The sequence below is a fragment of the Hyperolius riggenbachi genome, chromosome 5 (genome assembly GCF_040937935.1).
Source record: "Hyperolius riggenbachi isolate aHypRig1 chromosome 5, aHypRig1.pri, whole genome shotgun sequence".
Taxonomy (NCBI): Eukaryota; Metazoa; Chordata; class Amphibia; order Anura; family Hyperoliidae; genus Hyperolius; species Hyperolius riggenbachi.
The window spans coordinates 1,399,922-1,425,328 of NC_090650.1; the positions used below are offsets into that span (position 1 = coordinate 1,399,922).

At 48.3% G+C, this 25,407-nt stretch overlaps 1 protein-coding gene across 2 annotated transcripts in view; it reads left to right on the forward strand.

Annotated features, from left to right (window-relative positions):
* VPS50 (VPS50 subunit of EARP/GARPII complex) overlaps nt 1-25,407 on the forward strand; it is a 330,838-nt gene that overhangs the window by 167,366 nt on the left and 138,065 nt on the right. For both annotated transcript variants that reach the window (XM_068238471.1, XM_068238472.1), the window contains one exon: nt 11,032-11,130. In XM_068238471.1, the coding sequence (XP_068094572.1) occupies nt 11,032-11,130 (99 nt within the window). The remainder of the gene's footprint in view (nt 1-11,031; nt 11,131-25,407) is intronic.

Genomic DNA, 25,407 nt, shown 5'->3' on the forward strand with positions numbered 1-25,407 from the left:
GCAAATAGCTCCTCCTTGCAGGATCAAAACCTAAAGGGGTCTTCCAGCCCAGGCCTCTATTGGCGAGATAAGTAGACTGGCATCAAGCTTGCTTACCTTCCCCATGGCCCTGCAGGAACCCAGCATCTGCCTGCTAATGGCTTCAGTCTGGGAAGTGGGTGGAGTAATGTGGCTGTTGGAGGTTGGGCACAGCCCAGGAGGCTCTCCAGTAAGCGCTCCACACACATTAAAGCTAAACAATTGTGAAATCTACCAGATCAGCCGTTTTCCTTGTTACCAGAAGATTGAGGAGGCTGAGGGTCTGCGTAGAGAGTCAGTATTACATGAGGCATAAAGGTTGTTTCTCTCATTAATATGCATTACTTACTTACACAAATTCCTCGAGATTTGGTGCTCTGCGGACATCCACCGAGCTTCAATAACTTTCAGTTAAATGTTTTACCGTACAAACAGCCTCTGAGAATTGCTGATATTTGTTTTGGGTGTGGTTTTTGTAGTGACCAACAATACCTAGACGAGAAGTGGGGAGAGACCAGGAACCCAATGGTGCAGTATTGTCAGGTATAAGGAGGAATCCAGGTCCTGCTGGATACTGGACGGTCACTCTCCTGTAGCCCTGCTCGGTTCTCCAGGTCCTGCTGGATACTGGACGGTCGCTCTCCTGTAGTCCTGCTCGGTACTCCAGGTCCTGCTGGATACTGGACAGTCGCTCTCCTGTAGCCCTGCTCGGTACTACAGGTCCTGCTGGATACTGGACAGTCGCTCTCCTGTAGCCCTGCTCGGTACTCCAGGTCCTGCTGGATACTGGATGGTCACTCTCCTGTAGCCCCGCTCGGTACTCCAGGTCCTGCTGGATACTGGATGGCCGCTCTCCTGTAGTCCTGCTCGGTACTCCAGGTCCTGCTGGATACTGGACAGTCGCTCTGCTGTAGTCCTGCTCGGTACTCCAGGTCCTGCTGGATACTGGAGGATCGCTCTCCTGTAGCCCTGCATGGTACTCCAGGTCCTGCTGGATACTGGATGGTAGCTCTCCTGTAGCCCTGCTCGGTACTCCAGGTCCTGCTGGATACTGGACAGTCGCTCTCCTGTAGCCCCGCTCGGTACTCCAGGTCCTGCTGGATACTGGATGGTCGCTCTCCTGTAGCCCCGCCTGGTACTCCAGGTCCTGCTGGATACTGGATGGTCGCTCTCCTGTAGCCCTGCTCGGTACTCCAGGTACTGCTGGATACTGGATGGTCTCTCTCCTGTAGCCCCGCTCGGTACTCCAGGTCCTGCTGGATACTGGACAGTCGCTTTCCTGTAGCCCTGCTCGGTACTCCAGGTTCTGCTGGATACTGGACGGTCGCTCTCCTGTAGCCCTGCTCGGTACTCCAGGTCCTGCTGGATACTGGACAGTCGCTCTCCTGTAGCCCTGCTCGGTACTCCAGGTCCTGCTGGATACTGGACAGTCGCTCTCCTGTAGCCCTGCTCGGTACTCCAGGTCCTGCTGAATACTGGACAGTCGCTCTCCTGTAGCCCTGCTCGGTTCTCCAGGTCCTGCTGGATACTGGACGGTCGCTCTCCTGTAGTCCTGCTCGGTACTCCAGGTCCTGCTGGATACTGGACGGTCGCTCTCCTGTAGCCCTGCTCGGTACTACAGGTCCTGCTGGATACTGGACAGTCGCTCTCCTTTAGCCCTGCTCGGTACTCCAGGTCCTGCTGGATACTGGACGGTCACTCTCCTGTAGCCCCGCTCGGTACTCCAGGTCCTGCTGGATACTGGATGGCCGCTCTCCTGTAGTCCTGCTCGGTACTCCAGGTCCTGCTGGATACTGGACGGTCGCTCTGCTGTAGTCCTGCTCGGTACTCCAGGTCCTGCTGGATACTGGAGGATCGCTCTCCTGTAGCCCTGCATGGTACTCCAGGTCCTGCTGGATACTGGATGGTAGCTCTCCTGTAGCCCTGCTCGGTACTCCAGGTCCTGCTGGATACTGGACAGTCGCTCTCCTGTAGCCCCGCTCGGTACTCCAGGTCCTGCTGGATACTGGATGGTTGCTCTCCTGTAGCCCCGCCTGGTACTCCAGGTCCTGCTGGATACTGGATGGTCGCTCTCCTGTAGCCCCGCTCGGTACTCCAGGTACTGCTGGATACTGGATGGTCGCTCTCCTGTAGCCCCGCTCGGTACTCCAGGTCCTGCTGGATACTGGACAGTCGCTCTCCTGTAGCCCTGCTCGGTACTCCAGGTCCTGCTGGATACTGGATGGTCGCTCTCCTGTAGCCCTGCTCGGTACTCCAGGTCCTGCTGGATACTGGATGGTCGCTCTCCTGTAGTCCTGCTCGGTACTCCAGGTCCTGCTGGATACTGGATGGTCACTCTCCTGTAGCCCTGCTCGGTACTCCATGTCCTGCTGGATACTGGATGGTCGCTCTCCTGTAGTCCTGCTCGGTACTCCAGGTCCTGCTGGATACTGGATGGTCGCTCTCCTGTAGCCCTGCTCGGTATTCCAGGTCCTGCTGGATACTGGATGGTCGCTCTCCTGTAGTCCTGCTCGGTACTCCATGTCCTGCTGGATACTGGAAGGTCGCTCTCCTGTAGTCCTGCTCGGTACTCCAGGTCCTGCTGGATACTGGATGGTCGCTCTCCTGTAGCCCTGCTCTGTACTCCAGGTCCTGCTGGATACTGGATGATCGCTCTCCTGTAGTCCTGCACGGTACTACAGGTCCTGCTAGATACTGGATGGTCGCTCTCCTGTAGCCCCGCTCGGTACTCCAGGTCCTGCTGGATACTGGATGGTCGCTCTCCTGTAGCCCTGCTCGGTGCTCCATGTCCTGCTGGATACTGGATCGTAGCTCTCCTGTAGCCCTGCTCGGTACTCCAGGTCCTGCTGGATACTGGACAGTCTCTCTCCTGTAGCCCTGCTCTGTACTCCAGGTCCTGCTGGATACTGGACGGTCACTCTCCTGTAGCCCCGCTCGGTACTCCAGGTCCTGCTGGATACTGGATGGTTGCTCTCCTGTAGTCCTGCTCGGTACTCCAGGTCCTGCTGGATACTGGATGGTCGCTCTCCTGTAGCCCTGCTCGGTACTCCAGGTCCTGCTGGATACTGGACAGTCGCTCTCCTGTAGCCCTGCTCGGTACTACAGGTCCTTCTGGATACTGGACAGTCATACTGGACAGTCGCTCTCCTGTAGCCCCGCTCGGTACTCCAGGTCCTGCTGGATACTGGATGGTTGCTCTCCTGTAGCCCCGCCTGGTACTCCAGGTCCTGCTGAATACTGGATGGTCGCTCTCCTGTAGCCCTGCTCGGTACTCCAGGTACTGCTGGATACTGGATGGTCGCTCTCCTGTAGCCCCGCTCGGTACTCCAGGTCCTGCTGGATACTGGATGGTTGCTCTCCTGTAGCCCCGCCTGGTACTCCAGGTCCTGCTGGATACTGGATGGTCGCTCTCCTGTAGCCCTGCTCGGTACTCCAGGTACTGCTGGATACTGGATGGTCGCTCTCCTGTAGCCCCGCTCGGTACTCCAGGTCCTGCTGGATACTGGACAGTCGCTCTCCTGTAGCCCTGCTCGGTACTCCAGGTCCTGCTGGATACTGGATGGTCGCTCTCCTGTAGCCCTGCTCGGTACTCCAGGTCCTGCTGGATACTGGATGGTCGCTCTCCTGTAGTCCTGCTCGGTACTCCAGGTCCTGCTGGATACTGGATGGTCACTCTCCTGTAGCCCTGCTCGGTACTCCATGTCCTGCTGGATACTGGATGGTCGCTCTCCTGTAGTCCTGCTCGGTACTCCAGGTCCTGCTGGATACTGGATGGTCGCTCTCCTGTAGCCCTGCTCGGTATTCCAGGTCCTGCTGGATACTGGATGGTCGCTCTCCTGTAGTCCTGCTCGGTACTCCATGTCCTGCTGGATACTGGAAGGTCGCTCTCCTGTAGTCCTGCTCGGTACTCCAGGTCCTGCTGGATACTGGATGGTCGCTCTCCTGTAGCCCTGCTCTGTACTCCAGGTCCTGCTGGATACTGGACAGTCGCTCTCCTGTAGCCCTGCTCGGTACTACAGGTCCTGCTAGATACTGGATGGTCGCTCTCCTGTAGCCCCGCTCGGTACTCCAGGTCCTGCTGGATACTGGATGGTCGCTCTCCTGTAGCCCTGCTCGGTGCTCCATGTCCTGCTGGATACTGGATCGTAGCTCTCCTGTAGCCCTGCTCGGTACTCCAGGTCCTGCTGGATACTGGACAGTCTCTCTCCTGTAGCCCTGCTCTGTACTCCAGGTCCTGCTGGATACTGGACGGTCGCTCTCCTGTAGCCCTGCTCGGTACTCCAGGTCCTGCTGGATACTGGACAGTCACTCTCCTGTAGCCCTGCTCGGTACTCCAGGTCCTGCTGGATACTGGATGGTGGCTCTCCTGTAGCCCCGCTCGGTACTCCGGGTCCTGCTGAATACTGGATGGTCGCTCTCCTGTAGTCCTGCTCCATGCTCCAGGTCCTGCTGGATACTGGACAGTCGCTCTCCTGTAGCCATGCTCTGTACTCCAGGTCCTGCTGGATACTGGATGGTCGCTCTCCTGTAGCCATGCTCTGTACTCCAGGTCCTGCTGGATACTGGATGGTCGCTCTTCTGTAGCCCTGCTCGGTGCTACAGGTCCTGCTGGATGGTTCCTCTCCTGTAGCCCCGCTCGGTACTCCAGGTCCTGCTGGATACTGGACAGTCGCTCTCCTGTAGCCCTGCTCGGTACTCCAGGTCCTGCTGGATACTGGACGGTCGCTCTCCTGTAGCCCTGCTCGGTACTCCAGGTCCTGCTGGATACTGGACAGTCGCTCTCCTGTAGCCCTGCTCGGTACTCCAGGTCCTGCTGGATACTGGACGGTCGCTCTCCTGTAGTCCTGCTCGGTACTTCAGGTCCTGCTGGTTACTGGATGTTCGCTCTCCTGTAGTCCTGCTCGGTACTCCAGGTCCTGCTGGATACTGGATGGTCGCTCTCCTGTAGTCCTGCTCGGTACTTCCGGTCCTGCTGGATACTGGATGGTCGCTCTCCTGTAGCCCCGCCTGGTACTCCAGGTCCTGCTGGATACTGGATGGTCGCTCTCCTGTAGCCCTGCTCTGTACTCCAGGTCCTGCTGGATACTGGATGGTCGCTCTCCTGTAGCCCCGCCTGGTACTCCAGGTCCTGCTGGATACTGGATGGTCGCTCTCCTGTAGTCCTGCTTGGTACTCCACGTCCTGCTGGATACTGGATGGTCGCTCTTCTGTAGTCCTGCTCGGTACTCCAGGTCCTGCTCGATACTGGACGGTCGCTCTGCTGTAGTCCTGCTTGGTACTCCAGGTCCTACTGGATACTGGAGGATCGCTCTCCTGTAGCCCTGCATGGTACTCCAGGTCCTGCTGGATACTGGATGGTCTCTCTCCTGTAGCCCTGCCCGGTACTCCATGTCCTGCTGGATACCGGAGGATCGCTCTCCTGTAGCCCTGCTCGGTACTCCATGTCCTGCTGGATACCGGAGGATCGCTCTCCTGTAGCCCTGCTCGGTACTCCAGGTCCTGCTGGATACTGGATGGTCGCTCTCCTGTAGTCCTGCTCGGTACTCCAGGTCCTGCTGGATACTGGATGGTCGCTCTCCTGTAGTCCTGCTCGGTACTCCAGGTCCTGCTGGATACTGGATAGTCGCTCTCCGGTAGCCCTGCTCGGTACAGCAGGTCCTGCTGGATACATGATGGCCGCTCTCCTGTAGTCCTGCTCGGTACTCCAGGTCCTGCTGGATACTGGATGGTCGCTCTCCTGTAGCCCTGCTCGGTACTCCAGGTACTGCTGGATACTGGATGGTCGCTCTCCTGTAGCCCCGCTCGGTACTCCAGGTCCTGCTGGATACTGGATGGTCGCTCTCCTGTAGCCCTGCTCTGTACTCCAGGTCCTGCTGGATACTGGATGGTCGCTCTCCTGTAGCCCCGCCTGGTACTCCAGGTCCTGCTGGATACTGGATGGTCGCTCTCCTGTAGTCCTGCTCGGTACTCCACGTCCTGCTGGATACTGGATGGTCGCTCTTCTGTAGTCCTGCTCGGTACTCCAGGTCCTGCTCGATACTGGACGGTCGCTCTGCTGTAGTCCTGCTTGGTACTCCAGGTCCTACTGGATACTGGAGGATCGCTCTCCTGTAGCCCTGCATGGTACTCCAGGTCCTGCTGGATACTGGATGGTCGCTCTCCTGTAGCCCTGCCCGGTACTCCATGTCCTGCTGGATACCGGAGGATCGCTCTCCTGTAGCCCTGCTCGGTACTCCATGTCCTGCTGGATACCGGAGGATCGCTCTCCTGTAGCCCTGCTCGGTACTCCAGGTCCTGCTGGATACTGGATGGTCGCTCTCCTGTAGTCCTGCTCGGTACTCCAGGTCCTGCTGGATACTGGATGGTCGCTCTCCTGTAGTCCTGCTCGGTACTCCAGGTCCTGCTGGATACTGGATAGTCGCTCTCCGGTAGCCCTGCTCGGTACAGCAGGTCCTGCTGGATACATGATGGCCGCTCTCCTGTAGTCCTGCTCGGTACTCCAGGTCCTGCTGGATACTGGATGGTCGCTCTCCTGTAGCCCTGCTCGGTACTCCAGGTACTGCTGGATACTGGATGGTCGCTCTCCTGTAGCCCCGCTCGGTACTCCAGGTCCTGCTGGATACTGGATGGTCGCTCTCCTGTAGCCCTGCTCTGTACTCCAGGTCCTGCTGGATATTGGATGGTCGCTCTCCTGCAGCCCTGCTCTGTACTCCAGGTCCTGCTGGATACTGGATGGTCGCTCTCCTGTAGCCCTGCTCTCCTGTAGCCCTGCTCTGTACTCCAGGTCCTGCTGGATACTGGATGGTCGCTCTCCTGTAGCCCCGCTCGGTACTCCAGGTCCTGCTGGATACTGGATGGTCGCTCTCCTGTAGCCCTGCTCTGTACTCCAGGTCCTGCTGGATATTGGATGGTCGCTCTGCTGTAGTCCTGCTCGGTACTCCAGGTCCTGCTGGATACTGGAGGATCGCTCTCCTGTAGCCCTGCATGGTACTCCAGGTCCTGCTGGATACTGGATGGTCGCTCTCCTGTAGCCCTGCTAGGTACTCCATGTCCTGCTGGATACCGGAGGATCGCTCTCCTGTAGCCCTGCTCGGTACTCCATGACCTGCTGGATACCGGAGGATCGCTCTCCTGTAGCCCTGCTCGGTACTCCAGGTCCTGCTGGATACTGGATGGTCGCTCTCCTGTAGTCCTGCTCGGTACTCCAGGTCCTGCTGGATACTGGATGGTCGCTCTCCTGTAGTCCTGCTCGGTACTCCACGTCCTGCTGGATACTGGATGGTCGCTCTACTGTAGTCCTGCTCGGTACTCCACGTCCTGCTGGATACTGGATGGTCGCTCTCCTGTAGCCCTGCTCCGGTACTCCAGGTCCTGCTGGATACTGGATGGTTGCTCTCCTGTAATCTTGCTCGGTACTCCAGGTCCTGCTGGATACTGGATGGTTGCTCTCCTGTAGTCCTGCTCAGTACTCCAGGTCCTGCTGGATACTGGATGGTCGCTCTCCTGTAGCCCTGCTCTGTACTCCAGGTCCTGCTGGATATTGGATGGTCGCTCTCCTGCAGCCCTGCTCTGTACTCCAGGTCCTGCTGGATACTGGATGGTCGCTCTCCTGTAGCCCTGCTCTCCTGTAGCCCTGCTCTGTACTCCAGGTCCTGCTGGATACTGGATGGTCACTCTCCTGTAGCCCTGCTCGGTACTCCAGGTCCTGCTGGATACTGGATGGTCGCTCTCCTGTAGTAAGATGAATCTTCCAGAACTACAAAGCTATTACTCTTCGCAGGAGGTCTGACTGGTAATAGGCTAGGATGGAGGCACCCAATGTGTGCTTTTTTTTTTTTAGTGTTTTAAAATAAATAAGAGAGGTAATCGCTTGCCTCTCCAGAAGATATTGACACCAATTCTACTGGAAAAATGTTTATCTAAAAAGTAATCTGATAACGCGTTTCACGGGTCATGGCCCGCTTCCTCAGATCAATACAAAATGCCTTGATAGCCTTGAGGCAGCTGCACTGTATCCTGTATGCTATCAAGGCATTTTGTATTGATCTGAGGAAGCGGGCCATGACCCCTGAAACGCGTTGTCAGATTGCTTTTTAATTGAACGTTTTTGAAGTTTTTTTTTTTTTTATCATAATTTTTTATTAATGGTCAAATTCCAAAAAAACGAAACAGAAAACTGCATATTATCAATTATACAAATTATTGTACAAATAAACTGTTGATTGGGCAACGTATACATGTACTGTCATATTCCTATAGGGTACAGAGAAATCTAATACATAAAGCGCTCCTATATTTTTGGTCCTTGTCAGCGAGTTTTAACTTGACCTGTACCAGGTAACCCCCTTGTACAAGGACCTTTGTACTGTATCAAACCAGCGGGCCAATAATTAGGTAGAGAATTGGCCTTTGTACAGAACTGCAGAAAATAGGTAGCTGTGCTGGAGAACAAATGTATTACCCAACATTAATGTAGAGATCTGGCATACCCCTTAAGAAAAGAAAAACAACAAGAAGAAAAGAACTAACCTACCTAAGTATCTCTACCTACTATTCTATAGTTGTGGTGTATTGTAAGGGTAACTCGATCCTGTAAACCGAGGTAGTGATCTAACCTATGTATTCCAGCCAGGTACTCGGAAGGGAGAAGGTCTTGTGATCCCCTGAGGTTCTGATTCTAATTTTATATTCCATATCTAGATTACTATCAACTTGAGCGATTAAATGGGAAATGGATAAGGAATTGGCTGATTTCCAATTACTAGTTATCTGTGATAGTGCCGACAGAATGATATGCATAACCTGAGGTTGAATGGATGTAGGGAAGTCTTCCAACCCCACTAAGAGTAATGCGAGTGAAGCTGATAGTCGTATGTCTAGCTGATAGAAACTATTAATTAAATGCTCCACTTGGACCCAAAATTGGGCTATACAGGGGCATTCCCACAGCATGTGGAGTAGGGTCCCCACTGAGGTCTTACAGTGCCAACACTTAGGAGAGTTTTCCACTGAAAAGAAAGCCATTCTTCTGGGGGTCAGATACCACCTGAATACTATTTTACGTGAAAGTTCCCAGTGGGCATTGTTCTTTGAGAATTTTAAGATTTTAGACGTGGCCCTGCGGAGGAGTTGTTCAGATATATTTGACTGTAGGTCATTAGACCAGGCAAGTGCAAATCTTTTCAGCGAGGGATCACTTTTTTCTAAGATGGCCGTATACCAAGTGGTGATTCCTCCGGCCAGCTCAGAGGGGCCTTTATTATTAATGGCAGTTAGAATATGGCTAGGGAGCTGTGGGATTTCAATTTTGTTAGATTTAATTAGGCTAAATATCCTATGATAAGTAAAGAGTTGGTTGTGTGGAAGTTGGAATTCTTTCCGTAGTTCCTCAAATGTTTTAATCTTTGGACCCTGAAAGAGTTGGTTTAGAGAGGTGATTTTAGCTTTAGCCTATGGGCATAGGTTTAAATGTGGGCTAAGAATAGTAAGAGCTGTTAAGGAGATGGTGGGCCTATGAGATAGGGAAATGTTTGGTGAAAATTTGACAAAGTGTTCCCATGCGAGCAGAAGAGCTTGGATGGTTGGGTATTGAGAGGTAGGGACCTTTGCACCCAGTAATATAGCTTCTAAAATGTGTCTTGGGTAGCTATTTAGCAGTTCATGTTCAATTTCCACCCATGGTTTCGTTTTTGAAGTTTAACAGGTGTCTATACTATCTGGAGAGTTAAGTGATTTCCTCTATTTGTTAAAGTGTAGAGAAACCGAGAGCCCAATATAGTGTAGTATGTTAAGCATAAATGAAGTAAAGGTTATCGTGAGAAAATTATACTCACAAACGTGGGTTACCACAAAGGCAACCACTGTATAGGCAGGTGAGGAGATTAGACCTGTCTCCAGTCAGGGATAAGAAGTCGCTCTCTGTAGATGCGAAAGGGGGTAGATCACCCCTCCACCAGGGGTGGACACGGTATAGCAGTAGGAGAACTGAGGCACCAGCAGGATAAAAGCAGATAGAAACTTTAAAATTTGCTGGGAGGAAGTGGTGGACTTACCTCCATAAAGCAGACACGAAAGACTGTCTGAATAGTAGCAATCACATTTATTATATGGTACCCCAAAACAGTGCAACGCGTTTCGCAGGCCCAGCCCGCTTCATCAGGCAATAAACGTGGGGACAAAACAGAATTTCAGCAATAGCCGGTGTAGCGCCTCAGACTGCTATCCTCTATTTGTTATTTGTATTGTAAACACTAAAATAGTACACACATTGGCCTCCATTCTGGTAGGTCTGTGAGGTAAATATTTGTTAGTAAGTAAAATACCTCATGGTATTTTCCTCCCTTTTTTTTTTTTTTTTTTTTTTTTGAAAGCAATTCTGAAAATCTTTTTTTCTCCCTTTCCAAACATGAGGTATTTCAGCGGTTAGCATGCAGTAAATTAATAATAGTAGTCTTTCATAAGTTAGGATAGTCTTTGGAAGATGTGTTTTTTTTTTTTTTTGTTTAGGGGGAGGGGAAGGTGTATTTGATTATGTAGCAACCTATGGAAAGTATATTTATAGGCATCTCTTATAAAAAAAAAAAAAATCCAGTAAATATTTGGAGTTTTATTTCCATGATTCTTTTCTATTACACGGCCTGAATAGGAACTCCACTAATAACTGCAAAATGCATACAAAGTGACTTTACCTCCAGGTACCGGCAGGCCTTACACTGATCGGTAAATGATGTGCTAACATTCCCCCTAATTTCCAGGAGAATAGATATTTTCGGTAAATTACCTCATGAATTACCTCCTAATTTACCTCATGAGGTAAAACATGACTAAAACCTACCAGAATTGCTAAATGTCATTACCTCATGGGGTAAATTGCCTCACATGAGGTAATTTGGTTGATAACCCTCCCAGAATCGAGGCCATTAGGTGCCTCCATCTTACCCATTACTGGATTTTTATCGTGGTTTTTGTGTTTATTATTTCTGAATTTTCACCATTCTGTATTGTTTTTTATAGGAACTATTAGATGTCGCACTGGCTAAAATCTGCAAGAACTTCGATGTCTCCCATTACACAAAGGTGCAGCAAGCTTACAGACTGTTGGGGAAAACACAGGTGAGGAGACATTGTGACATCAGCTGAAACATTGATTATCTGTTATCAGTTGGCCAAGATTCCAATCCACCAAGCCTCCAGCTCATCATCCACCCTCAGGGGAGCCTCTAGGTATAGGCAGTACAGGCCATTGCCTGGAGTGCCATTGGTCCTGGGGGCGCCATGTTGCTGGATTAAGCCACACCCACTGGATTAAGCCATGCCCCCTGACTAAGCCCCACCCCCATGGGTGTTCTAGTACTTGCTTCTGCTGCATCTGCTTAGCGTAAGTTGCAGGCAGCTGCCACTATGTCCCTCTGTGCCTTGTACATCCTTTCCCCAACCTTCCTTTGTGCCTCCTTCTGTCTCTTTTGTGCCTCCTTATGTCTCCTTGTGCCACCTACAGTCCCTTGTGCCATGTCTGACCCCCTGTTTATCCTTCTGTCTCCATGTGCCTCCTTCAGTCCCCCTGGAACGTGTGTCAGAATAACATTAATACTTTCTGAAAAGATGACTGATGTAGTACAGGATCTTCTCAAAAAGTAGCATATTATAATAAAGTTCATTATTTTCTGTAATGTACTGATAAACATTAGACTTTCATATATTTTAGATTCATTACACACAACTGAAGTAGTTCAAGCCTTTTATTGTTTTAATATTGATGATTTTGGCATACAGTTCATGAAAACCCAAATTTCCTATCTCAAAAAATTAGCATTTTTCATCCGACCAATAAAAGAAAAGTGTTTTTAAAACAAAAAAAAAGTCAACCTTCAAATAATTATGTTCAGTTATGCACTCAATACTTGGTCGGGAATCCCTTTGCAGAAATGACTGCTTCAAAGCGGCGTGGCATGGAGGCAATCAGCCTGTGGCACTGCTCAGGTGTTATGGAGGCCCAGGATGCTTCGATAGCGGCCTTAAAGAGACTCTGAAGCGAGAATAAATCTCGCTTCAGAGCTCATACTTAGCAGGGGCATGTGTGCCCCTGCTAAACCGCCGCTATCGCGCCGCTAAACGGGGGTCCCTTCACCCCCAAACCCACCCCTCCAAGACTTGGTCGTAGTCTTGGTCGTAAATCGGCCATTTCTGGAGGCAGGGCTAACGGCTGCAGCCCTGCCTCCCAGCGCGTCTATCAGACGCGCATCGCCGCCTCTCCCCCGCCCCTCTCAGTGAAGGAAGACTGAGAGGGGGGGGGGGGAGAGGCGGAGATACGCGGCTGACAGACGCGCGTGGGGCAGGGCTGAGGCGGTTAGCCCTGACCCAATGCGGAAGCGCTCCCCCGCTTTACGGAGGGGATTTGGGGGTGAAGGGACCCCCGTTAAGCTACGGGATAGCGGCGGTTTAGCAGGGGCACACATGCCCCTGCTATCTATGAGGTCTGAAGCGAGATTTATTCTCGCTTCAGACTCTCTTTAAGCTCATCCAGAGTGTTGGGTCTTGCGTCTCAACTTTCTCTTCACAATATCCCACAGATTCTCTATGGGGTTCAGGTCAGGAGAGTTGGTAGGCCAATTGAGCACAGTAATACCATGGTCCGTAAACCATTTACCAGTGGTTTTGGCACTGTGAGCAGGTGCCAGGTCGTGCTGAAAAATGAAATCTTCATCTCCATAAAGCTTTTGCATACAAAGTCTGAAATCATCTTTAACTGATGACCCCACAGGAGCATGGGAACTGCTACAGACCTTTTATAGGAAATTGGATCTTAATTAAAAACAAGAAGAAAAAACTTCAGAGACTCAAAATAAAAAGTGGACACCTGGATACCGCAGCAGCAGAGAAAGAGCAACCCACAGGTGTCATTAACCTTTCCTCTTATCAGGCCACTGAAGCTGAAATGGCAGTACTGTCCAAAGGCCTGTCATTTTGCCCTTCAAAGCCCATAGACAAGATTGCACTCTGTGGTGATCTGGAACAATTCTTCAGGAAGCTACGTCTCAAGGAACACTACTATGACAAGGAATCTTGCAACAATACTGATAATGAGCCAACACACACCAGATCCACAAAAAAACGCAGGTGGACCCCTGTAGCTGGAAAAAATCCTACCCTGGACAAATACATCAACAAATTTAGATGTCAAATCTCTGACAGGGTTCTGAATAAAAGAAAAACACTGGCTCATAACATAACATTGCAAGAGCAACAAGCTATCACATCCCTTAAGGAGAATAAGGACATTATTATTAAACCAGCGGATAAATGTGGTGCCATAGTCATCATGAACACCGGTGACTATATCCAGGAGGCACAAAGACAGTTGTCTAACACCATGCACTATGCCAAATTACAGGAGGACCCAACAAAAAGGTACAGGATGGCACTCAATAGGATGGTAAAGAAATTGCCCGTAAACACCAGGCTTCATGTACAGACTCTTATCCCGGAAAAGCCGAGAACCGCCTGCTTTTACATGCTTCCCAAAGTCCACAAAGAGGGGAACCCAGGCAGGCCCATAATCTCAGGGAATGGAACTCTCACAGAGAATATCTCAGGGTGGTTGGAAAACATTTTGAAGCCTCTAGTCTGTAAAAGGCCCAGCTACATACAGGATACTACACACCTCCTGAACCAACTGGCAGCCATTGGCCCAGTGCCTGAAGGCACCATTCTTGCCACTATGGATGTGGAGTCTCTGTACACCAACATTCCCCACAATGATGGAATTGCGGCCTGTCGCAAATATCTTCAAGGTTTGGGCACACCTATAAAGCCAATTGCTGGACTGATGAGAATTGTTCTCACCCACAATTATTTCACTTTTGGGGCGGACCTCTATTTACAGCAAATGGGAGTGGCAATGAGCTCATGGTTTGCACCGCAGTACGCAAATCTCTTCATGGCAAAGATTGAAGAAGAATACCTGAATACTTGTCATATAAAACCCATGGCCTACTTCCGTTTTATCGACGACATCTTGATCATCTGGTCTGCAGAAGAATTTCATAAAACAGGGATACAATCCTCTAATGGCTGAGACCCAAATCAGGAAAGCTAACAACATCCCTAGGACTCAGCTCCTGGAGTACAAGCAGAGCCAGGAAGAGAACCGTGTCCCACTGGTAGTAACCTACAACCCACGCCTGGAAATCTTAAGAAAGATTGCAAAATAACTTCATCCTGTTCTACACAAGGATCAGAGACTGAAAAAGATATTCCCTGAACCTCCCCTCCTTGCGTTCCGACAGCCACCCAATCTTAAGCAGATGATAGTGAGGAGTGCCTTAAATAGGCCAGAACAGAATGGAACATTCCCCTCCCAAGGGAAAAAGTGTGGGACCTGTAAACACATCCATTCCACTGACAGGATACTAATACCGGGTACACAACAGGAATACAAAGTACAAGGCACCTTTTCCTGCAACTCATCTAATGTGGTATACCTGATCATGTGTGCAAAATGTCCCAAAGGAATTTATGTGGGAGAAACAAGTCAACCACTGCGTGATCGCATGACACACCACAGATCCACTATTAACAGCAGGAAAAAGGATATTACAAAATATACTGATCTCCCAATACCAACACACTTTTGTTTACCTGGACACAGTTTAAGCGATTTTCGCGTCACTGTATTAATGGGTGGCTTCAAATCGGGAAACATGAGACTAACACAAGAAACTAAGTTTATACATTGGTTCAAAACTGTACAAGATGGTTTAAACAAGGACTCCAACTTCTTGTGCTGGTACGATGGGTTTTAAATGCCACAATTATTTTAATTTTAATTTTTCTATCTTTGCATTCATTTTTGTGCCATATGCTGTGTAAGATGGAATTCACTGTCACTATTCATTTTATTTGCTTTCAGGTGCTGGCTTTAAATGCCACAATTCTCTTAAGCTTAGAATTAATGGTGCATGTAACCAGGCCAGTCACCATTTGAATTCGGAATTTATGATGTCTCCCCATCACCAGAGTCTGCTTTAAGCCGCATCTACACGCGTAGATGCAGCCGCGATGCTCCTTATCAATCGAGCCGCTGATGCGGCTCGATTGATAAGATCCGACAGGACGGATCTCCGCACCGCCGATTCCCTGCTCGATCCCCGCGAGGGGACAATGGCAGGGAATCGTGCGGGAGATAAGCGGCGCCGGCGGGGACGAGCGGGCACGAGCGGGGAATCGAATGTGGCGCATGCACGGCGAGCGGGGAAGCGGAAGAGGCGATCCGGCGGCTAATCGAGCCGCCGGATGGCTACAACCTCTCCCCGTGTAGACGGGGCTTTATGTCATGATGAGGATTCTATTGATCTTATCAGTTTACATAGGATGCCTGGGAAAGCCTCCTCAGTAACAGTTAAGGCATCTAATTACATTTGTTTGCTAAAGAATGTTTCTCCTCTGCATGTCAGTGTATATAAGCTGTGGTTTTCAGTTTTGGTCGGGAACCAGTCCGACGAAGGCTTTTTATAAGTCGAAAGCTCACGGTTTATCCATCTCTAAGTTAGCCAATAAATGGTATCATCCTGATTCAAAACTTCTTACTTGTTAGTCCACAGAGGGTGATCAGCGGCCACAGGAAGGGCCTTTCCCTTGTTAGTCCACAGAGGGTGTTCAGCGGCCACAGGAAGGGCCTTTCCCTTGTTAGTCCACAGAGGGCGATCACCGGCCACAGGAAGGGCCTTTTGCTTGTTAGTCCACAGAGGGGGATCACCGGCCACAGGAAGGACCTTTCGCTTGTTAGTCCACAGAGGGTGATCAGCGGCCACAGGAAGGGCCTTTCCCTTGTTAGTCCACAGAGGGTGATCAGCGGCCACAGGAAGGGCCTTTCCCTTGTTAGTCCACAGAGGGTGATCAGCGGCCGCAGGAAGGGCCTTTCGCTTGTTAGTCCACAGAGGGTGATCAGCGGCCGCAGGAAGGGCCTTTCGCTTGTTAGTCCACAGAGGGCGATCACCGGCCACAGGAAGGGCCTTTCACTTGTTAGTCCACAGAGGGTGATCAGCAGCCACGGGAAGGGACTTTCGCTTGTTAGTCCACAGAGGGTGATCAGCGGCCACAGGAAGGGCCTTTCACTTGTTAGTCCACAGAGGGTGATCAGCGGCCACAGGAAGGGCCTGTCGCTTGTTAGTCCACAGAGGGGGATCAGCAGCCGCAGGAAGGGCCTTTCCCTTGTTAGTCCACAGAGGGTGATCAGCGGCCACAGGAAGGGCCTTTCACTTGTTAGTCCACAGAGGGTGATCAGCGGCCACAGGAAGGGCCTTTCACTTGTTAGTCCACAGAGGGTGATCACCGGCCACAGGAAGGGCCTTTCACTTGTTAGTCCACAGAGGGGGATCACCGGCCACAGGAAGGGCCTTTCGCTTGTTAGTCCACAGAAGGGGATCACCGGCCACAGGAAGGGCCTTTCACTTGTTAGTCCACAGAGGGTGATCAGCGGCCACAGGAAGGGCCTTTCACTTGTTAGTCCACAGAGGGTGATCAGCGGCCACAGGAAGGGCCTTTCGCTTGTTAGTCCACAGAGGGGGATCACCGGCCACAGGAAGGGCCTTTCGCTTGTTAGTCCACAGAGGGTGATCAGCGGCCACAGGAAGGACCTTTCGCTTGTTACTCTACAGAGGGTGATCACCGGCCACAGGAAGGGCCTTTCCCTTGTTAGTCCACAGAGGGTGATCAGCGGCCACAGGAAGGGCCTTTCCCTTGTTAGTCCACAGAGGGTAATCAGCAGCCGCAGGAAGGGCCTTTCGCTTGTTAGTCCACAGAGGGTGATCACCGGCCACAGGAAGGGCCTTTCACTTGTTAGTCCACAGAGGGTGATCACCGGCCACAGGAAGGGCCTTTCGCTTGTTAGCCCACAGAGGGTGATCAGCAGCCGCAGGAAGGGCCTTTCGCTTGTTAGTCCACAGAGGGTGATCACCGGCCACAGGAAGGGCCTTTCCCTTGTTAGTCCACAGAGGGTGATCAGCAGCCGCAGGAAGGGCCTTTCGCTTGTTAGTCCACAGAGGGTAATCAGCGGCCGCAGGAATGGCCTTTCGCTTGTTAGTCCACAGAGGGTGATCAGCGGCCACAGGATGGGACTTTCGCTTGTTAGTCCACAGAGGGTGATCAGCAGCCGCAGGAAGGGCCTTTCCCTTGTTAGTCCACAGAGGGTGATCAGCGGCCACAGGAAGGGCCTTTCGCTTGTTAGTCCACAGAGGGTGATCAGCAGCCGCAGGAAGGGCCTTTCCCTTGTTAGTCCACAGAGGGTGATCAGCGGCCGCAGGAAGGGCCTTTCACTTGTTAGTCCACAGAGGGTGATCAGCGGCCACAGGAAGGGCCTTTCGCTTGTTAGTCCACAGAGGGTGATCACCGGCCACAGGAAGGGCCTTTCACTTGTTAGTCCACAGAGGGTGATCAGCGGCCACGGGAAGGGACTTTCGCTTGTTAGTCCACAGAGGGTGATCAGCGGCCACAGGAAGGGCCTTTCACTTGTTAGTCCACAGAGGGTGATCAGCGGCCACAGGAAGGGCCTGTCGCTTGTTAGTCCACAGAGGGGGATCACCGGCCACAGGAAGGACCTGTCGCTTGTTAGTCCACAGAGGGGGATCAGCAGCCGCAGGAAGGGCCTTTCGCTTGTTAGTCCACAGAGGATGATCACCGGCCGCAGGAAGGGGCTTTCCCTTGTTAGTCCACAGAGGGTGATCAGCGGCCACAGGAAGGGCCTTTCGCTTGTTAGTCCACAGAGGGTGATCACCGGCCACAGGAAGGGCCTTTCACTTGTTAGTCCACAGAGGGTGATCATTGTAGAGCGATGGTTTAGTGATGGGATTGTACATTGTAGAGTGATGGTTTAGTGATGGGATTGTAGATTGTAGAGTGATGGGTTAGTGATGGGATTGTAGGATGTAGAGCAATGGTTTAGTGATGGGATTGTAGGTTGTAGAGTGATGGTTCAGTGATGGGATTGTAGATTGTAGAGTGATGGTTCAGTGATGGAATTGTAGAGTGATGGTTCAGTGATGGGATTGTAGATCGATGGTTTAGTGATAGGATTGTAGATTGTAGAGTGATGTGTTAGTGATGGGATTGTAGGTTGTAGAGTGATGGGTTAGTGATGGGATTGTAGATTGTAGCGTGATGGTTCAGTGATGGGACTGTAGAGTGATGGTTTAGTGATGGGATTGTAGATTGTAGAGCGATAGTTAGGTGATGGGATTGTAGGTTGTAGAACGATGGTTCAGTGATGGGATTGTAGAGTGATGGTTCAGTGATGGGATTGTAGATTGTAGAGCGATAGTTAGGTGATGGGATTGTAGGTTGTAGAACGATGGTTCAGTGATGGTTCAGTGATGGGATTGTAGAGCGATGGTTTAGTGATGGGATTGTACATTGTAGAGTGATGGTTTAGTGATGGGATTGTAGATTGTAGAGTGATGGGTTAGTGATGGGATTGTAGGATGTAGAGCGATGGTTTAGTGATGGGATTGTAGGTTGTAGAGTGATGGTTCAGTGATGGGATTGTAGATTGTAGAGTGATGGTTCAGTGATGGGATTGTAGAGTGATGGTTCAGTGATGGGATTGTAGATCGATGGTTTAGTGATAGGATTGTAGATTGTAGAGTGATGGGTTTGTGATGGGATTGTAGGTTGTAGAGTGATGGGTTAGTGATGGGATTGTAGATTGTAGCGTGATGGTTCAGTGATGGGATTGTAGACTGATGGTTCAATGATGGGATTGTAGATCGATGGTTTAGTGATAGGATTGTAGATTGTAGAGCGATGGTTTAGTGATGGGATTATAGGTTGTAGAGCGATGGTTCAGTGATGGGATTGTAGAGTGATGGGTTAGTGATAGGATTGTAGGTTGTAGAGCGATGGTTCAGTGATGGGATTGTAGATTGTAGAGCGATCAGTGATGGGATTGTAGAGTGATAGTTTAGTGATGGGACTGTAGAGCGATGGTTTAGTGATGGGACTGTAGGTTGTTGAGTGATGGTTCAGTGATGGGATTGTAGATGGATGGTTTAGTGATGGGATTGTAGATTGTAGAGCGATGGTTTAGTGATGGGATTGTAGATTGTAGCGTGATGGGTTAGTGATGAGATTGAAGGTTGTAGAGCGATGGTTTAGTGATGGGATTGTAGGTTGTAGAGTGATGGTTCAGTGATGGGATTGTAGAGCGATGGTTTAGTGATGGGATTGTAGATTGTAGAGCAATGGTTTAGTGATGGGATTGTAGATTGTAGAGCGATGGTTTAGTGATGGGATTGTAGGTTGTTAAGTGATGGTTCAGTGATGGTATTGTAGATTGTAGAGTGATGTTTCAGTGATGGGATTGTAGATTGTAGAGTGATGCTTCAGTGATGGGATTCTAGATTGTAGCGTGATGGGTTAGTGATGAGATTGAAGGTTGTAGAGCGATGGTTTAGTGATGGGATTGTAGGTTGTAGAGTGATGGTTTAGTGATGGTATTGTAGAGCGATGGTTTAGTGATGGGATTGTAGAGCAATGGTTTAGTGATGGGATTGTATATTGTAGAGCGATGGTTTAGTGATGGGATTGTAGAGCGATGGTTTAGTGATGGGATTGTAGGTTGTTGAGTGATGGGTTAGTGAAGGGATTGTAGATTGTAGAGTGATGGTTCAGTGATGGGCTTGTAGGTTGTAGAGTGATGGTTCAGTGATGGGATTGTAGGTTGTAGAGTGATGGTTTAGTGATGGGATTGTAGATTGTACAGTGATGGGTTAGTGATGGGATTGTAGATTGTAGAGTGATCAATTAGTTATGGGATTGTAGGTTGTAGAGCGATGGTTTAGTGATGGGATTGTAGAGCGATGGTTTAGTGATGGGATTGTAGGTTGTTGAGTGATGGGTTAGTGAAGGGATTGTAGATTGTAGAGTCATGGTTCAGTGATGGGATTGTAGGTTGTAGAGTGATGGTTCAGTGATGGGATTGTAGAGTGATGGATCAGTGATGGGATTGTAGGTTGTAGAGCGATGGTTTAGTGATGGGATTGTAGAGCGATGGTTTAGTGATGGGATTGTAGGTTGTTGAGTGATGGGTTAGTGAAGGGATTGTAGATTGTAGAGTCATGGTTCAGTGATGGGATTGTAGATTGTAGAGTGATGGTTCAGTGATGGGATTGTAGGTTGTAGAGTGATGGTTTAGTGATGGGATTGTAGATTGTACAGTGATGGTTTAGTGATGGAATTGTAGGTTGTGCAGTGATGGTTTAGTGTGGGGGTTTGTAGGTTGTACAGTGATCGTATAGTGATAGGATTGTAGGTTGTACAGTGATGGTTCAGAGATGGGATTGTAGAGTGATGGTTCAGTGATGGGATTGTAGATTGTAGAGTGATGGTTCAGTGATGGGATTGTAGATTGTAGAGTGATGGTTCAGTGATGGGATTGTAGATTGTAGAGTGATGGTTCAGTGATGGGATTGTAGATTGTAGAGTGATGGTTCAGTGATGGGATTGTAGATTGTAGAGTGATGGTTCAGTGATGGGATTGTAGATTGTGGAGTGATGGTTTAGTGATGGGATTGTAGATTGTGGTGTGATGGTTCAGTGATGGGATTGTAGATTATAGAGTAATGGGTTAGTGATGGGCTTGTAGATTGTAGAGTGATGGGTTAGTGATGGGATTGTAGATTGTAGAGTGATGGTTCAGTGATGGGATTGTAGATTGTGCAGTGATGGTTTAGTGATGGGATTGTAGGTTGTACAGTGATCGTTTAGTGATGGGATTGTAGGTTGTACAGTGATGGTTCAGAGATGGCATTGTAGATTGCAGAGTGATGGTTCAGTGATGGGATTGTAGTTTGTAGAGTGATGGTTCAGAGATGGGATTGTAGATTGTAGAGCGATGGTTTAGTGATGGGATTGTAGATTGTAGAGTGATGGTTCAGTGATGGGATTGTAGAGTGATGGTTCAGTGATGGGATTGTAGATTGTGGAGTGATGGTTTAGTGATGGGATTGTAGATTGTAGAGCGATGGTTTAGTGATGGGATTGTAGATTGTAGAGCGATGGGTTAGTAAAGGGATTGTAGGTTGTAGAGTGATGGGTTAGTGATTGGAATGTAGGTTGTACAGTGATGGTTCAGAGATGGGATTGTAGAGTGATGGTTCAGTGATGGGATTGTATAGTGATGGGATTGTAGATTGTAGAGCGATGGGTTAGTGATGGGATTGTAGAGTGATGGGTTAGTGATGGGATTGTAGGTTGTACAGTGATGGTTCAGAGATGGGATTGTAGAGTGATGGTTCAGTGATGGGATTGTAGATTGTAGAGCGATGGTTCAGTGATGGGATTGTAGATTGTAGAGTGATGGGTTAGTGATGGGGTTGTAGAGTGATGGTTTAGTGATGGGATTGTAGGTTGTACAGTGATGGTTCAGAGATGGGATTGTAGAGTGATGGTTCAGTGATGGGATTGTAGATTGTAGAGTGATGGGTTAGTGATGGGGTTGTAGATTGAAGAGTGATGGTTCAGTGATGGGATTGTAGATTGTAGAGCGATGGTTTAGTGATGGGATTGTAGGTTGTAGAGTGATGGGATTGTAGGTTGTACAGTGATGGTTCAGAGATGGGATTGTAGAGTGATGGTTCAGTGATGGGATTGTAGATTGTAGAGTGATGGGTTAGTGATGGGGTTGTAGATTGTAGAGTGATGGTTCAGTGATGGGATTGTAGATTGTAGAGCGATGGGATTGTAGGTTGTACAGTGATCGTTTAGTGATGGGATTGTAGGTTGTACAGTGATGGTTTAGAGATGGGATTGTAGATTGTAGAGTGATGGATCAGTGATGGGATTGTAGATTGTAGAGTGATGGTTCAGAGATGGGATTGTAGATTGTAGAGTGATGGTTTAGTGATGGGATTGTAGATTGTAGAGTGATGGGTTAGTGATGGGATTGTAGGTTGTAGAGTGATGGGTTAGTGATGGGATTGTAGGTTGTACAGTGATGGTTCAGTGATGGGATTGTAGATTGTAGAGCGATGGTTTAGTGATGGGATTGTAGGTTGTACAGTGATCGTTTAGTGATGGGATTGTAGATTGTACAGTGATGGTTCAGTGATGGGATTGTAGATTGTAGAGCGATGGTTTAGTGATGGGATTGTAGATTGTAGAGTGATGGTTCAGCGATGGGATTGTAGATTGTAGAGTGATGGTTCAGTGATGGGATTGTAGATTGTAGAGTGATGGTTCAGTGATGGGATTGTAGGTTGTAGAGTGATGGTTCAGTGATGGGATTGTAGGTTGTAGAGCGATGGTTTAGTGATGGGATTGTAGATTGTAGAGTGATGGTTCAGCGATGGGATTGTAGATTGTAGAGTGATGGTTCAGCGATGGGATTGTAGATTGTAGAGTGATGGGTTAGTGATGGGATTGTAGATTGTAGCGTGATGGTTTAGTGATGGGATTGTAGGTTGTAGAGCGATGGTTTAGTGATGGGATTGTAGAGTGATGGTTCAGTGATGGGATTGTAGATTGTAGAGCGATGGTTCAGTGATGGGATCTGCCGGGAAGGTGTAGGAGCGATCCTCTCTTTACTGACATATTTGCAGCCGTGCCCGGGATTTAGGGCCGTCTCCTGGCCGCTTTGTGCCCAGAGCTGACATCAGCAGGATTCTGTTCCTCATGTAAGGAATCCGCACAGCTGCTCGGAGGAGATAAGGCAGAAGCTGATCAGTGGCTGGCACCTGTGTGCGTCCAATTATAAGTGGTGACAAGCCGGAGCGCTGTGCACGCTGGTGTATCACTGGCGCTCTGCCTCGGATTACTGCGAGCAGCTTCAGCCATCACTTCTCTACGGAAACCGCGGCTAATGCTGAGGAGTCAGATACCGACACCCACCACTGACATGTCATACACACATAATATGCCTCACTGTAATGTCATACACACATAATACGCCTCACTGTAATGTAATACACATATAATATGCCTCACTGTAATGTAATACACAGAATATGCCTCACTGTAATGTCATACACATATAATATGCCTCACTGTAATGTAATACACACATAATATGCCTCACTGTAATGTAATACACACATAATATGCCTCACTGTAATGTAATACACACATAATATGCCTCACTGTAATGTAATACACACATAATATGCCTCACTGTAATGTAATACACATATAATATGCCTCACTGTAATGTAATACACACATAATATGCCTCACTGTAATGTAATACACATATAATATGCCTCACTGTAATGTAATACACACATAATATGCCTCACTGTAATGTAATACACATATAATATGCCTCACTGTAATGTAATACACATCTAATATGCCTCACTGTAATGTAATACACATCTAATATGCCTCACTGTAATGAAATACACATATAATATGCCTCACTGTAATGTAATACACACATATGCCTCACTGTAATGTAATACACACATAATATGCCTCACTGTAATGTAATACACACATAATATGCCTCACTGTAATGTAATACACACATATGCCTCACTGTAATGTAATACACACATAATATGCCTCACTGTAATGTAATACACACATATGCCTCACTGTAATGTAATACACATATAATATGCCTCACTATACTGTAATACACACATTATATGCCTCACTGTAATGTAATACACACATAATATGCCTCACTGTAATGTAATACACACATAATATGCCTCACTGTAATGTAATACACACATAATATGCCTCACTGTAATGTAATACACACATAATATGCCTCACTGTAATGTAATACACACATAATATGCCTCACTGTAATGTAATACACACATAATATGCCTCACTGTAATGTAATACACACATAATATGCCTCACTGTAATGTAATACACACATAATATGCCTCACTGTAATGTAATACACATCTAATATGCCTCATTGTAATGTAATACACATATAATATGCCTCACTTTAATATAATAGACATATAATATGCCTCGCTGTAATGTAATACACATATAATATGCCTCACTGTAATGTAATACACACATAATATGCCTCACTGTAAGGTAATACACATATATATGCCTCACTGTAATGTAATACACACATAATATGCCTCACTGTAATGTAATACACATATAATATGCCTCACTGTAATGTAATACACATATAATATGCCTCACTGTAATGTAATACACATATAATATGCCTCACTGTAATGTAATACACATCTAATATGCCTCACTGTAATGTAATACACAAATAATATGCCTCACTGTAATGTAATACACATATATATGCCTCACTGTAATGTAATACACATATAATATGCCTCACTGTAATGTAATACACACATAATATGCCTCACTGTAAGGTAATACACATATATATGCCTCACTGTAATGTAATACACACATAATATGCCTCACTGTAATGTAATACACATATAATATGCCTCACTGTAATGTAATACACATCTAATATGCCTCACTGTAATGTAATACACATATAATATGCCTCACTGTAATATAATACACATATAATATGCCTCACTGTAATATAATACACATATATGCCTCACTGTAATGTAATACACACATAATATGCCTTACTGTAATGTAATACACATATAATATGCCTCACTGTAATGTAATACACTGTTATGATCGCTTCTGCAGCGTTTACTGCTGACTGCAGTGGTATTGCAAACCAAGCAGTTCTAATGTCATTACATGCATTTGCTTGCATAGTTTGGTTTGCACTTAAACTAGTTGCTGACTCTATCTGCAGTCGCTCTGAAGTTAATGACAGTTTAATATGCTTTTGTGTAAACAAACATTGTCTGCTGCAATGGGGTGGCAATCCCTTTCCTGCAGGCTGCATATCATTGTCTGCCTTTTCCTGCTGTCAGCCTGTGATTAATTACCATTCACTTGTGTGGGAATCTGCAGGTCTGCTCCCATTGGATGACCTCAGTATAAAGAACTGCTTCCTGCAATGCTTGATGGGCTACCATAGTCTCAGATTCTGTCTGTTACTCTGCTCGTGCCCCACCTCGTTCCTAGTCCGTGTGGACTGCGCTGACTCCTGCGAAGGGGTCAGCGAGTCCTCCTAGTTCTGCTCTTGTTCTAGAAGTTGTTACTCTGCTTGTCTTGTGTCATATATTGGTTCATCGCCAATATATACGCATACTTGCGCATTTTGTTATTTTCCTTGTATTCGTGTTACGTTGATACATCAGTGTCGCTGATATATACGTACACGAACTGTTTATTTCCTGTGTTCAGTTAGTCAGCCTTCCAGCACGTTTTGGTAGTTTGCGCGTATCGTGAGCACCCGTGCTGAGCTAGTATCCTGCTCCTGGTCCTGTTTGTGGATTGCGTTCATCTCTGCGAGGAGAT